This window comes from Haemorhous mexicanus, chromosome 20 (assembly GCF_027477595.1).
Source record: "Haemorhous mexicanus isolate bHaeMex1 chromosome 20, bHaeMex1.pri, whole genome shotgun sequence".
Taxonomy (NCBI): Eukaryota; Metazoa; Chordata; class Aves; order Passeriformes; family Fringillidae; genus Haemorhous; species Haemorhous mexicanus.
In genome coordinates this window covers 8,810,924-8,826,605 of record NC_082360.1, presented here as the reverse complement: position 1 = coordinate 8,826,605, position 15,682 = coordinate 8,810,924, and the positions used below count along the sequence as shown (strand labels likewise).

The window sequence follows — 15,682 nt, the reverse complement described above, 5'->3', positions numbered from 1 at the left end:
TTCCACCCCTGACCTCTCAGAAGTAATAACTAGCTGTAATTTCACCTTCCAATTTCATTTTTTAGCCGGCTGAGTGTTTATAAAACTTTTCCAAGGGAGCTGCTGGAGTGTGCTCCTGAAAGACCATTTCTCTGGTGAATAATCGGCTGAAATTCTAATGAGAAAATCCTTTCAGTGGCCAACAGCCTTCTTGCTCAAATGCTGCATTATCAGCTCCAAATTATTCAGACAGATCTGAGGAATTTACTTTAGGCAGCTTAGGAGATAAATTCAGTGCAGCAAGTTATCATGATTGATTTAAGTATTTAAGACTTATCCTAAAAACCTGTTTTGCTCAATCCTCCTCCTACCACGCTTCCATTGAAGCCCCTTTTTTCAGGTTTAAAAGCAACCTGAGTGCAGCAATTTCCCTTTCACTGGCCTGGGGTGATTCTCCTGTCCCTTCTGGGGCTGGGGGTGATGCAGTGCTCCAGAGGCAACGAGCTCTCCACCAGATTGCCTCATTTTTTTACCCTCCTGTGACTCCAGCCATGCCACCCTACGCACCTTCCCCCTTGGGTCTGAGAGGGAGCATTTGCTCCAAAGAGGATTGATATATTTATTTTCTAAAGGCCATTAAAGAGACTAAAGTTGCTTTGTTTGTGGGGAGATCAGGAGCTGGTGCCCAGGAGTGCTGGCAGGATGAGCACAGGCATTGTGGGCTCAGGGAGAGCCCTTGGAAAGGCCATCCATCACCAGGACATCTCACTCCCTCTTCCATTGGGAACAGACATCCCATTCCCTACCCCACCTCCCAGTCTGGCTGCAGTTCATGTAGGGTTGTGTGGAGTAGCTCTGGGTGTGTCAGTACAGCACAAACAGGTGCAGAATTATTTCTTGGAGGTGGCTCATAACAGGTGGAATGAAAGGATCTCACAGAATTTTTCCTTTTCTCCACCCTCCCCATCACTGAACTGTATTCCCAAGGAGAATTTTATTTCCCTCTGGATGTTGCCCTGAGAATGAACACGGCTCGTTCCAGCAGTGCCTTGTCTGGGTGAACCCTCACTCAGCACATCTGTTTCTCCAACACTGAAAAGATTACAATTTTTTTCACTGACCTCTTAGCACGTTTCTTGTGCTAGAAACTCCCACAACGTCTCAGCAGGACATTCCCCTCCAAAGCTTTTAATTATGATGAAAATCAAAACTCCTATTAACCACTTGCTCTTTCTCCCATTCTCTTCTCAACACTTTAAATTCACAAATAACCCCTGCTCATGGATTTAACTCCTTCTCCAGGCGATATTTAATGTGCTATTAGGCACTGCAATGAATTTCCCCATGCCTAGGACAGGAACAGGAGGTAGGACTTGAGACATGGAATTGCATGGCAGGCAACAGGTGCAGTGAACTTTAGGTCTGTGAGACATGTGCAATATTAGTTTGTTCTGGGGCTGGATGTGAATGCTATTGATATTAAATATCCTACCAGGAGGGCTGAGTGTTTGAAGGACAAGCATTCATAATTTGCTTTGACATTTGACATGATCAAGCCAGTAAAGGAATAATATTCCACTTCTCCATTGTCAAAAAGATAATGAGTTTCATAACTATTGGTATTTTGGGAAAAATAGAGCCTATGTAGTGTAAAAATGTGTGAGAGCTGCTATATATTCTTCTAGAAATTGCGTATATCACGCTCTTTTGTTGGCCTTATTCAAACACAGCATGCCTATCCTTTTTAATTTTCTGGTTTGCTGTGCAAGTCTCTAACAAAAAATATTTCTTTTTTTTTTTTTAATGAAAAAAGTTTTCTTCAGATTATTTATAGAAAGAGCAGTGCTGTCATCGAGTCTGCCTCACCATCTCATTCTTGGGTATCAATTTCTAGGCTCGGATGACAAACCACAGCAGCTACTTTTCCAATAGCAGCATCTGGCTTCCTGGCAAACTCAAAATGCAGTTATCTGGAAAGCTTCAAAGTTGCTCCTGAGCACATTTTATTTATTAGAAAGCAGTTGTGTTGCTTTGCTTCCCATGACTAAGCCAAGGAATATTTAATATATTAAAAGGAATAATAGAATCTAGGCCAAGGTGTTGTCCCTAAAGTGTCCAGGAATGACAATATTTTTCCTTTAAGATGACCATTTGTTCAGCTCTGAAGGACAATCTGAAACTCTTTGCCCTCACTCCAGATGCTCTTTGAAAGGACTAAAAAAGAAATCCAGCCTTATAATGGCTCAAATTAAACTCAAGTTCACCCTTTCCTGGAGTGAACACTCTGAAATGTGATGGTGACTTGTCTGCCAGCCTTGCTGCAGAAAGAAGGCCCTCTGCACAGAGTGGGGTTCTCAGAGGTGAAAGGCACAATGTCCTTGCAATTTATGATGAATTATGACAAAAGGAATAACTGGGTCTGAGGATCCACTAAATATGAGTGAATTCAACCTTTGTTTCACTGCAGGATGCATGAGATGGATCATTTGGATCCAGCTCTGCAAAGACCCCCTAAGCTAGTTCAGTAGCTATCACAGTAATCTGCAACATCTGATCCAAAGTGCATGAAAATAATAGTTCCAGGAGCAATTTTAGTAGTACTCCTTCTTACACATACCTGTGACCCACTGACACCCTCTGCCACACCCCAGGGTCTTCCAAGGTCCTGTGCTCAGGCTGGAGATGTGAAGCTCTGCTGCTGAGCTGGTTGTTTAATCAAACCCCACTACTGCCCTGGGGATAAAAGGAGATTATCCAACACTGTACAAAATGGATGAAACATCCAGTTCTCCATACACAGCATAATCTGGAGGAGGTTATTAAAGATTTTTTCCCCCAATATCAGCATCAAATTAGATAGGAAAGACATCAAGACCCACAGAAGATGACAATAACCAATTATATAGATGTCCTTAATGTTTTAGGACATTCCTAGATGCTAAAATTCATTCTCACATGCACAGAGCTAAAAGCTGAGAAAGAACAAGGGAGGATGAAATATCTGTTCCAGGCTTTGATGATGGTTAGACTGTATCTACATCAAAAGCCCTATTTAATTGAAGTGATTATTTTCATTCTGAGAAAGAACTCTCTCGAGTTCTTCTGGAGCAATTTCCAAAAGTTTCTTTCAGTGAAATGTTAGTGTTATTTTTCTAGATGATAGATTTAAAAAAAAAAAACTAAGAAAGCCTAATCTGTTAAACTCAATATGTTTGACACTTAGCAGCAGTAATGCTAAATGGTAACATCTTGCAGTTTTCTTCTGATATCAGTGGTGTCTCTGGGGCAGGATTTTATTAGTGACAGCTCTCACTGAATTCAGTTAAAGCCAAAGTTTTGTCTCCAAAGTAACTGTTATTCAGTTCAGAAATAAAATGATCAGGCACAAGATTTCATTTAAAGCTTTGAACATCAACGTCAAGGAATCAAAACAATTCTGTTTCAAGATTCTGTTTCTCCAGGGTAAAAATTATTTCTGGGTTTGGACTCTTGTCCTTGCACGTTGTCTTGCTGAATTACAGGGAGACGCTGTGGGGCTTTCTCTTCTCATTGTCCTGAGCTTCTGCCTCTGGTCTGAGCTTGGAACAATTGGATCTTAATTCTGATTGAGGACGGAGGAGGCTACTGCAGTGCAAAACACCCTGCCAAGGCTCTCTGCTGCTACATTCAATGGCAGTTTTATAAGGCTGTATCATAAGCAGAGCCTGCAAATCAAAGGTGGCACGGTGGGCAACCTGTGCTGCATGCAGTGGGTCAGGGAGATTTTGTGTTTAAGAAAAGACTACACGTTTTTCTGCTGTTGAAGAGCGTAAGCACTTTTGCCTTCCTTCCGCCACAAATGGAGATTATTCAATGGTTGGATTTAATGAATTCAAAATCCTTAGAAAATCACTAGAGCCAGACATCAATGTAAAATACTCCACCAGCTTTCTGTAGTGGAATATAATATTAGCTCTCCCACAATCTACTTCATGCATTTCAAAAGAATAGAGAACATTTTTAAACTAAAGAAGATAGCTTGGGCAGAAAATGATTGCCTGCCTTGGATGCCGCTCTGTAACCCTTCAGGAGCCCGAGTTATTTCTCTTAGGGCAGGAGAAACAGAAACAGATGTCTTCTTTGCAAAAATGGGAGGGGGGGGAAGAGGAGCAAGATATTTTATTAATAAATGCTGTTAATGTGCTGTTACCTTGCCCAGTCAATAGGAGCATTGCTGCAGGGCTGGCGGCTCTGAGCCCGTGGACACCCTGGTGCTGTGTGTCCCCTTTCTGCTGGTGGAGGCTGCTGACAGCCCACCAGCACAGCCACCACCCTCCCCGTGTCCTGGGGCATGTCTGGACTGGGAGTGCTCAAGGAGGACATTTCAGTGCCATCCCTGCTCTGGGTACAGCCCACCCAGCCCTCCCCCTCCCTCTGCTCCAGCCATAAGTGTCTCTCCCAGCAATACTGTAATACAAATAAATAATATTAATTAAGGCTCAATAGGTTTAAAAAGCTATGGAAATGGCTTCTCTGCTGCTGTTGCAGTATCTCATTTCCCCACTCTGTCCAAACCCCCAAAGCCCAGAGGTACATATATTTCAAATGAGAAGTTTGTTGAACCTCATTAAACTTAAATGCTTGATCCAGTTTTTCAGAACGAGGTTTCACTCTGCTTTTGAGTTTACCTGATTTCATTCTTCCATCCCTAATGGAGACATTCATTTAGAAAGTGATTTTTGCAAAGGCACTGATACACCTACAAACCACAACTGAAAAGAAAAGCATAATTTACATTTTTAAACCAAGCATCTGACTTTGGAGCTGTTCTATGTTTATAGGCTTCATGTCTGAGCAATTCACCGAGGTCTCTGCAAAATAAAGACCAGCTTTTAATTTGTATTTGCTTTTTGTTCTCCCAGGTTTTTTTCTGAAATGGACGAGCAGCTGAAAAGCCTCTCTGCGTTGGTATGCTGAGCATTGGAGTCACACAAGCACCTGCAGCCATCCACGCACTGCTCAGCAAGAGCACTGTATTTCTCGAGGTTTGTAGCTCTTGTCCTCCCACTCCCTAATTCATATACATAAAACTGGTGTGCTGCCACGTTCCCTCCACACAAATGCATTAGCTGATCAGGAAGCCTTCCCATTCATCTGGCTTGTCACTTGCATGGGGTGGAGGCAGGACTGACTTGTCAACTCGCGGTGATGAGAGTGAGGGGTGGAAGACAGGATAGCGCGACAAAAATGGTGTAGATATTTCTCCCCTTGGTTTTCCATGGGAAAATATTTTCAGGTGCTGGATTGTCTCCACACCCTTACAAACAGGAGCAAACCAGCAACCCAAACACTTGCCTACAACCTCCTCAGGTAATTAATTGCAGAGTGAGGCTGCAGGAGCAAATCACGGCTAAACCCCCTTGATGGCTCTGCTGTAGCTCCCTGGCAATGTGGGCATCTTCTTGGAACTGCAACACCCCATCCCCACTGCGTTTGGCACCGTTTCCACGGTGATTTCCAGGGCAGCCCATGCAGCAGAAGGAAGGTGTGCAGAACCCACCCAAGAAAGAGCAGTGAAGGTGCAGAGCTTTGCACCTCTAGAGTGGGCAAGACCTCCCTGCTCTCCAGACAGATCCTGGCGCGCTGCAGGGTGGAAAGCCAACCTGTTTCACATTCACACCTTCATCCCCTGTGAATTTCATAGAACGACAGACTGGTTTGGGTTGGAAGAGACCTTAAAGCCTATCTCGTTCCATTAGACCAGGTAGCTCCAAGCCCCGTCCAACCGGTCTCGAGCACTTCCCGGGATGGAACCCGTCAGACGTGGCAGAGCCCGCTCAGACCGAAGGACCGGAGCGATGCTCGGCGGACGCGCACCGGGGGCCGGGGCCGGGCTCTCCCCGGCGGGGCGGTGTCACGTCGGGGGCCGGGAGGCTCCGTGCCTCCGGTGCCCGCGGCCGGGCCGCCCCTCCCTGCCTGCCTGCCTGCCTCCCTGCCTGCCTCCCTCCGCCCGTGGCCGGTGCCTGCGCGGCCGGGGCGGTGCGCGGGGGCGCGGCCGGCGGCGGAGCCCGGCCCCGCGGCGGCGGCAGCGGCTCCCCCCGCCCGGCCCGCCCCCCGCCCCGTGACTCGGAGCCTCCCGCGGGCGCGGCGGCTGCCGGGCGGTGTCGTGCGGCCCCCCGCGCCCGTGCGGGGACTATGAAGCACCATGGTGTGGTGTGACCGTGGCGTCCAGATGCTGCTGACCACGGTGGGCGCCTTCGCAGCCTTCAGCCTCATGGCCATCGCCATCGGCACCGACTACTGGCTCTACTCCAGCGCCCACATCTGCAACGGCACCAACATCACGACGGACGAGGCGCAGGGGCCGCCGCGGCGGGCGCGGGGCGATCTCACGCACTCGGGGCTCTGGAGGATCTGCTGCCTCGAAGGTACCGGGGCCACGCCGGGGAGGGGGCGAGCAACTTCCCCGGGGGGACCCGGCTGCGCTCCCGGAGCCGCCGGGCAGCGCCCGGGCAGAGCCCGGCAGGAGCCGGAGCCGGAGCCGCCGGGCTGAGCCCCGCCGGAGCCGGGGCCGGAGCCGCGCCGCTGCCTCGGACACGGCCGAGGAGGAGGATGGCGTTACCGTGGCAACCGGCATCTCCGACATTGCCATGGGAACCGGCGGCGGGATGCGGAGCGCTGCCCAGGGGAGCGCTGCCCAGGGGGGCGACCTCGCTCCCCGACCATCGCCGGGGCTTCGGGGCTTTGGGGGGCTCCTGGCGGGGTCGGGGCTTTGGGTGCTTCGGGGCGCACCTGAGCCCTACAGGCTTCGGGGCTGGGTCCCCCCTCTCCCCCCTCCCCCCGGGACTTTGGCTTTAAGAGCTTTGGAGCTCAGCCACAGCTCTCGGGCAGGACAGCGGGAACTCCAGTTCCTCCCAGTCTGCCCTCAGACAGAGACACCGGGAGCTCGGGTGGAGGGGGTGTTGCCAGCGCTCAGGTGCTTCAACGTGGACTCGGGGTTTCTCGATACAGCCCCAGGGTCAGGCTGAAGGGTGGGAACAATAAAAGGATGGGTGTTGTAGGGCTGAGCTGGGCAGCAGGACCCCGCTCCCCGCAGAGGCCGAACATGTGGCTCCCGCACTGAAAATGGAGTTGAGGAGAAGGCGCGGCGGTAACTGCGGGGACAAAGAAGCACATGGGTGTCGCGAGCATTTGGCAGAGCAGGTCGCAGAGCCCGGCTGGCAAAGCACATCTGTCAGCCGAGAGCGCCGGGCTCCGGCCGTGGGAAAGCGGCACATCCCCGGGAAGGGAGGGACAGGGGCCGGCAGCCGGGCCGTGGCCACGGTGGCTCTGGAGCCCCTCACCTGCTGGTCCACTCTCTCTGAGAGCGGCCGGCAGAGCCTCCGTGGTGCTGGAGGAGAGTGTGGGGGAAAGGGAGGGCAGAGGGGCGCTGGTGGCTTGTGCCGAGCTGTGGCTCGGGGCTGGGGGCACCGGAGCCCCGCTCCCCGCAGGGACGCGCTTGGCGGGCGGGCTGCAGCGCACCTCATTCCATCAGCGCGGCTCAGCACACGGGAACTTTGCAAACCCGGCTTGGTGCTTCATTCCGACTGACAGACGGCTCAGCCCAGACGAGCCCAGCTCCGGTTCAGAGTCGCAGCTGTGTTTAGATGGGTTTTTTTTCTCCCCGGAACAGACTGTGGCGTGGTAGAAAACACCTCATTCTCACGTCTGTTCTCATCTTCTCCTACAGCTAATGATTTAAGGCTACAGTGTAACATGATTTTTCTCTTAAAATACCAGATTTGCTACCTAGTAATAGTAGGCATACATAGAAGAGCTGTAGGAAAAGGAAATATTTTTAGATGCTAAAGAGAGAAAGAATTACTGAAATGTGAAGGTTTATGGGTAATAGCAATGCTTGGCTTTATGACTCTTAAAGGAAATCTAACACTCAGCATGGGCTTTTATGACACCTGGAAAATGAGGGCTTGCATCGGAGAGCTCCTGAGTTTGCTTGAGAGATGCTGAGCATCCTCCACTTGAACTGAATCTTGTGATCTTCACTGAGCTTGTTTTAAGTGTCTTCAGCCTTCATTTTTCATGGGAAATAAGTTTGTATCTTACAGGAGTTGCTGAGCTTGTTCAGCTAGGCTGGACCTGTCACCTCTGGGAAAAATCCCTGAGCTTCCCAATGTCAGGATTTCTGTGTGGTCTCCCAGTAACACCATTCATAAAAGTGAAATGCAGCTTTGACTGAAACTGGTGGGATTTCTGCCTTGGTTTCACCTGGGCTTGAGTCAGAACTTTGTTTAGGAGAGCAGCAGTCAGGAGAGCTGTGGGGAATGGGCAGTGTTGAGGCAGCTCCCAGCACCAGGGCCAAGCTCCAGCCTGGCTGCGTCACTGGGCAGCAGTGGTGCCCTCCTGGCACTCACCAGAGGATTCTGAACAGTTGCACCCAGCAGCTGTGTGCCAGTGAAGCTCAAACCCCCATCAGCTGGGGGGATAAAAAGGCGTTTCATGGGACACATCAATCTGACAGCAAGGGAGCTGTTCTGCTCAAAATTCCAATGCTCATAATCAAATCATAAAGTTACAATTTTTAAAGTTGTCAAATATGTGCTAAGAATGCCCAATTTGAGAAAGCTGTCATCTGTTCACAGAGCTGAGGAGCAAAGACTACATTCTCTCCTCCTTTTTCAGTATGTTCTGTTTTGTAAGATAAAATCTATAGATACAGTAAATTATTCATGTTTTAAACCATGCCATGGGACTTGGATTTCAACATGGAACCATTCCTTTCTTTTATAAAATAATAAAACCATTTCTAGAAGCTGATTTAAAACAACATCCCTTGACCATTTCAGAGCCTCGCTCATTTGAAGTGGCTGAGTCTTTTAGTAATCTAAAGGTAATATTGCAATTCTGAGGAGATACATAGCAGGAAAATAGCTTCACTTATGGATTTTTATATGTGTTTAAATGGTCTGGCTTCAAACCTATTTTTAGAAATCTTCTGTTGTTTTGGAGAAATAATTGTTAAAACCTCTTTAATTTATTTTAATGGTCTTTATTGCCATTTCACTCTTATGTCAAAAAGACAAATTTGAGACACAAATGTGCAGAAGCTGAAAATGCCTTTAACAGCCTCTGAAATTGCTTTTGACATACATAAAGTATTTTACTGAGCAAATTTCAGGTCAGCTGAAATTTCCCAGTAAAATGTATCACAACTCAATTAACCTGTATGCTGGATTATGAACAATCACCTGTTCTGTAGCCCAAGTCCCAAGATTTCAAACAAAATTGCTGAAACAGGATGTAAAAGGATAACCTGATAATTCAATTATCAGGTGCTCCTCGATGTTTTCCTGTTTTTTCTATGAAACAATATTTTACAACAAATTGGCGTCGTAATTGGAGTGCTACAGCTTAGGGATCAAGCATATTATCTTTGTTTGGAGCTGCAGGGATGAAATCATGTTTCAGCACTTGTAGTTGATACTACTATGGAGCTTAGTCACTCAAGAGGCAGCGTTAATGATCCATCACTCAAACTCTTGCCTGTCTAATCCCAATTTTGTTCTTTGAGCGTGTTTGTCAAAGGTGGAGGTAGGAGGTTCATTGAGTGGATTTTAAATAATTGTGCCGTTTCTGCGTGGATTTTTAAAAGTTTTATCCAAGGTAATTGCCTTTGGTGGGAAAGTGAAATAATTCCTGGTGTGGATGTGAGGAGCAGAAGTGGCTGAGCCTCTGAAGATGGCCCAGGGCTCCCTGGCAAAGCTCTGGTTTTGTTTCCTGGGCCCGAGACAGTCACAAGAGCTGCGACCTCAGCAGCTGAAGTTAAAATGTCACCAGAGCAGGGAGTTTCTGACGGACCCCCATGCAGCCAATCAACCTGAGACCTGCAGCCCAGGCCACAAATTCACAAGAAGAGCAAACCAGGCCCATTTTGGGTGCCTGCTGTTCTGTCCCACATCCACACTGGAGCTGTGGTAGCTGTCAGCACCTCTGGGTCCCTGGGTGCAGAGCAGGGTCTCGCAAACCCAGCAGATGCTGTGTCCTGTGAGTAACCATTCTGTGGTCAGCCTAAGCCCAGAAAGGGAGATTAAACCACTCTGACTTCCCAGCAGCCCCTGTTCCTGTGGGAAATGTGCAGCACAGCTTCCTAAGCCTCGCACGGCCTTACTCACGAGGAGGATCTGATTAAAATATTTGCCTAGGAAAAAACAATGTTAAAAACACCACTTTATCCACTGAAACTGCTTATCTTGGTGAACAATCGTGCTGAAGTTAATAGGACAGCTCACAATAGAGCGCTCTGCAGGCTCTGTGACATCAAGATAGCAAATCACGTAATGTACTTGTAATTTAAATTTATTCAAAGAGTATTTTATTAAACACTTCAGCACATGAATCTCTTTGAACCCATTGTGTCTACTGCTTTTAGTATTCCCTGTTTGCCATTTACTTTTCAAGTGGTGCAATTGGCTATTTAATTCACGTGGGCCCACGTGTCCTTCCTGGAACATTTATAATGGGGAGGAAGGATCGAGTAAATCATTTATGGTTTTGAAAACTTGCACAAATGCACATTTGCACAATTATTTGCAAGTCTTCCAGCTTGGATGAATGCACACAAACACGGGAACTGCGGCACCCGCATGCGCCGCTTCCATGGATACTCCTGAAAACAAAATAAAAATGCTTATACCAATGTTTGAGGCGAGCAAATAAAGGCAGGCTGCTGTCCATCAATACTGCAAATTCATGGCTCATCCAAAAAGAATGAATATTCCTCAGTATTCTCCAAGCACAGCTATGAAGCTTCAGCACCACCACTGTTTGTCATAAACTGAATTCAATGCAGACTTTTTATCCCAATGCTGTGGCCAAAGTGTTGTTTGGTGTAGAGCAAATGTTAAATCCCTCTAAGATCAGACATGACCTGCCTTGGAGGTTGTGTCCACAGGCACATTAAGAGGTGGTTGCTGTTCTCAGTCTGTGCAGGCACGTGGGCCTGTGCTCACACTGTGAAAGAAAAGTGCTCACAAATGGAGAATACCCAAGTGGGTGTCTCTGCTCTGAAAAACTTATTTTGTGATGCTGTAATCTGTTTCTAGGACAATATATATGTATTATTGCACTCCTGAAGAGTGAGCTTTCAACACATGAAATCTTTCCACACAAACATAAACCCATCAGTGAAGGATTCTGCTGAGATGCAGACCGTGTGTGCATCCTTTCATTCCATACATCCTGCTCATGATCTCCATTGCCTTGGTAAAAGACATGCTCTTGAGAAGGTCCATGTGCTTTACTCACTGTTTTTAGGAGCAATTCTTAGCACTCCAGTGTCAGCTTTGCTACCCTGGCTGAAGCAGAGCAGTTTTGCTGGCAACTGATGGAGTGATTTTTTTTAACACCTGTTTTAGGTTATTTTTTTTTTTTTCAGAAGCATTCAATTTGTTAGAGTTTCTCAATTTGGAGCTGCCTTTATGGACACAGAGCTCAATCCCTTTGAAATATTGTCCATTGTATAAAATACTTAAAAATACTGAGAAATTTGGTGCTGGAGGATCTGCCAGCAGAAGATGGGTTAAGGTATTATCTATTCTCAAATGAAAAAAAAAAAAAGGAAAAAAAAAAAAAAAAAAAAAAAAAAGCATGTGTCTCCTCAATGCACTTCTTTGAACATTTATACAGAGGCTCTCAAATGATCTTATTGATGTCACAAAACATCCATTCTTCCCTGCCCTGTGATACAAGGATCTGAAACTAATTGACTGAATATATGTCACTTTAATGAATTAATTTGCTTTCTTGAGCTAGATCTACTCTGTAGCCAGTAGGGAGCTATCAGGCTACACGAAGGTTTTGGTTTTTCCTCCGTGGCTCTCAGCATGTCAGATATCCCAGTGCAAAACTTAGATCCCAAAGACTCTGTGTGCATTAGTGATGCTCCCCCAAGGCTGCAAACCAATGACAGCACATTTGTAATCCAGCTGTAAAGCTCTTTTTTACCGGGCAGTATGCAATGTGGAGGATATTAATCTCACCTGGGTTTCAGGATTGTTCTGGGGAGGTTTCAGAAATGTTTTGTGAAGAGTCAAGGAGGCGTTGGGTTGTACAAATGGGATCCTCGTGGCTGTGTTGTGCTGCAGTTACTGTTTTATTCTGTATATAGTTACACTGCATCTTCTGAGGACTTGACAGATGGCATTTGTGGTAGGATCTGTCAGAGCCATAGTAACTCATTTTGGGGTTTGTGGGGACCTTTGCAATGATGTAATGCAGTCTTTGGGCTTTGTCCAGCAGCTGTTACCTTTATGGGCTTTTACTGCTCTTTTTAGATACTTCCAGGGCTTGCCCTTCCTTCTGGAAGCTCTACTGACCCTCACCAGTGTAAACTGGTAAAACAATTCAATACAGCAAAATACTTTTTTTGCCCCTGTGAAATTTCAGCACAGTGATTATCCCTCCAGTACACCCTGTCCCATTTGCTGGGTCACACGGTGTCACCTCTGCTCAGGTCGTGCTGTCCCACCTGTAGCTTCAGTCAGTCTTGCCAGGTACAAAACACCTCAGAAAAAAACTCAGGGGAAGGGGAGTGTACCTGATGTCTCCATCCTGCAGTCTTGTGTATTTTTGCAGAAACAGAGCAAAAAGACAGCAAATATTAGGAAGAGAAGCAAGTGCTTTTATCTCATCTCTAATTCCTTTGAGGAGGTAGGAGTACTTAGGTACTGAGTGTAATCTGAAGTCTGTTATTAACACCTCTCAGCTCCCAGATATTTAGTTGGTGTCTCTGTGGTTTATGTGCTAAAGAGCAGCAATTTCTGTAGAATATCTGTATCCCCAAACTGAAAATGGAGAGGAAGGAGGAGGAGGATGATGATAATGGGCTTGTGACTCTGGGCTGTGGTAGATTTCCTGCTTGATCTGGGGCCAGTTGCTTTATCTTCCTGCCCCTGACTAGGAGGGATAACTGTGCTTCCTTTCCACCCACATCCCTCTCATTCTAATAATAAAATGGAAACAGAGATGTGGAGAAACTGGGACACGGCGAGAGGGCTGCCCAGCTCGGGGAAGATGCAGGAACACGGCTTGCACCGGGCTTGAAGTGTTCTGCTTGCAACTTATGTTTTATACATGCAATATTTGGTGTTGAAGCATGTCTTCCTTGAGGGACAGGATTAAGTCTGATTCTCCACCTACATAAAGTTAACTGCTTTCTAGGAAGGCGGTGGAGTTATGCCAATATGAAGCCAATATAAGAGAAGGGATCGCAGATTTGTCCCTTCAGTTGGACCTTTTCCTGCTGGTCCTTCTTTTCTGAGCCAAAACTCATCTCAGGAAATAAATCAAACTATCAAACTGAAAAACTGGTCCTGCTTCCAAGCATTACTTGGTGCTTATCTTTGTTTTAGATTTCTGTTTACTGGTATTTATTATGTCTCAAACTTATGGTTCAGCATCCAAATTCTTCCCAACAGATGGCAAGGCAGTATGTACAGGAGTAGTAAAATAAACAGGATAAATGCACAACTGCCCATATGTCTGAGAGGCTGATACACATTTATGACTTCAGAACAAAAGGGTGTTTGCAGCAGACAGCACCAGTGCTGGGCATGACTTCATGGTTTTTTCTGCCTTCTTCTGAAGCCTCTCACTTTTTCAGTGGGTTTTGATCAGTTAAATTGCAAGATATTTTGTCCTCCCTCTTCTACTCCCAGACAGTTCTTTCCCTTACTTGTTTCTCTCCACTCCCAAAGTACATCAGCTCATTTTATCTTCAACATTTTAACATGGAAGGTGGCTCTGTCCTGGACTTCAGCTTGTGTTTTTACTTTCAGTGTGGTTGTGACTCTTTTGAGGGGCACACAGAGGTGCTGGGGACCACAGCAACATTTGAGGCTTTCTCTATATTGAGATTTATCATCATATTAATGACAAGCAGCCTCTCTGCTATCTCAAAATAGCAAGCCTCCGGGCAAGCTGCCTGCAGGATGGATAGCCCAGCCTAGGCAGACTTTGCTAGATTTCCCTTCAGATCTAGGGGCATTTTTGCCAGTTGTTGCATGCTGGGAGTCAAATGCAGTGGAAGCGTTGGAGCAGTTCTTGATTTAGCCTGGCAGATAGTCCAGCCCCTCTTCCTCCTCCTTCCTGTGGCATCCTGTCATCTCAACATCTTTGTTCTCCTCCTCTGTTTAACTCCTCTTGTCCAAAATGTTGTAACCTTCCTTCTGCTAAAGAGATACCTTTGAAATTAGCTCTTCGATGACAGTGCATGAGTCCTTCTCTAGAAAATAAGTAGATACTGCCCTAGGTAGAAAATGAAGATTTTTTTAATTACTCTTGTTAACTCTTGACCACCTCTGTGTCATCCTGCCAATGAAAAACATGTAATCACTTACAAAGATATAGTCTGAATTCTCTTTTTCTCTACCTGTTTTACTTGTTTCCCAGGATTTATCCAGGCTCCTGTCTACTTAACAAATAACCCTGTAAATTCTTCTTCAATTGAATTGAGTCCTTTCTTGTCAAATGTAATCCATGAAGGAATGATAAATTATAAACACACAGTCATGGTACGAAGAGATGGGTGAAGGGAGAGCACGTTATGGAATTACAGTATTTCCTGTACCAATTGCCAAGCCCTGATACAAATTAACCTCTTTTATTGTTCTTTTTCAAGCATTCCGCCTTTTAATTGCTGTTTTGGAATTGTGCCACTTAGTTGTGCCCTTTGAATGTTTCTCACTTAGCCAGTCCTGTTAGCTTGATAATGCCAAATGTTTCTGAGATATTCAGAAGCACTGAACATCCCCTGCTCGAGTGGGAGAGGGACCCAGCTCAGGCAGGCATTAGCACCCTTGTTTAGCTGCCAGGGTTTTTTTCAGATGAAGTTAATAACCATTTTTAAGTCACTGCCAATTCTCTACCGGGGTTTCAGATCAGTTGTCTCCCATTTATACTTTTTAGATGATGCAGTTTCGTGTGGAATATGGATGACTGGATGTTTTCTCCTGTCCAAATATATAGCATTCAATAACACTGGGGTTGTTATTGTCTTCCTTGCATCCCAGAGGCACAGTTTATCTCTTGGTGCTGCAAGGCATTAAAAAGGAACCATGGCATGTTGCAATTATGACTTGAAATAGGATCTTGCCAGAGGAACATTGCCTAAATGTAATCAAATCTAAACTGTAACTTATAGCAAACACCTATCAGAGCTGTGCACACCTATCTCACAGCTCACTGGCTATCAGTGATAGCTGATAGCAAGGCACTGGATGATTGTGTTGGAAGAATTGTCGTGCTGTTGGGGTTTTTAGAGTTCAGCCCCCAGCATTCAACTGCCTTCAAGCAGATGAAATAACAAACTCTCAATGCTGGAAGACCTTGTGACTATTTAGGCTGAGCTTTCAAAGGTACCCAGATAGGAAAGTTTGTGATACTCCTCCGTGCATGACTCACTAATGGCAGTAGTGGGCTTTAATCATCTTTGTCCAGTGGATATTCTAAATTCAAGTAAGCCATAGCAATGCTCCTTTACATAATGCATATATTTTAATGCAAAATTCGCTAGACTTGGTTTCTTTGTGTGTTGGATTGGTTTTAGCCAGATGATGAAACAGCAAGTTGCATTGTCACATCACATTTTCATCCACGGGGATTGTGAGCAGGGTTGAATCCCTCAAATTCACTGAAGAGAGCCCTGTTACTGGAGCCAGTGAAGCCAATA

The 15,682-nt window shown here is 46.1% G+C and overlaps 1 protein-coding gene across 1 annotated transcript in view; it reads left to right on the top strand.

Annotated features, from left to right (window-relative positions):
* Positions 1-6,089: 6,089 nt before the first annotated feature.
* CACNG4 (calcium voltage-gated channel auxiliary subunit gamma 4) overlaps positions 6,090-15,682 on the top strand; it is a 43,125-nt gene continuing 33,532 nt past the window's right edge. Inside the window, exon 1 of the mRNA XM_059864145.1 lies at positions 6,090-6,386. Within this exon, the coding sequence (XP_059720128.1) occupies positions 6,164-6,386 (223 nt within the window). The 5' untranslated portion in view covers positions 6,090-6,163. The remainder of the gene's footprint in view (positions 6,387-15,682) is intronic.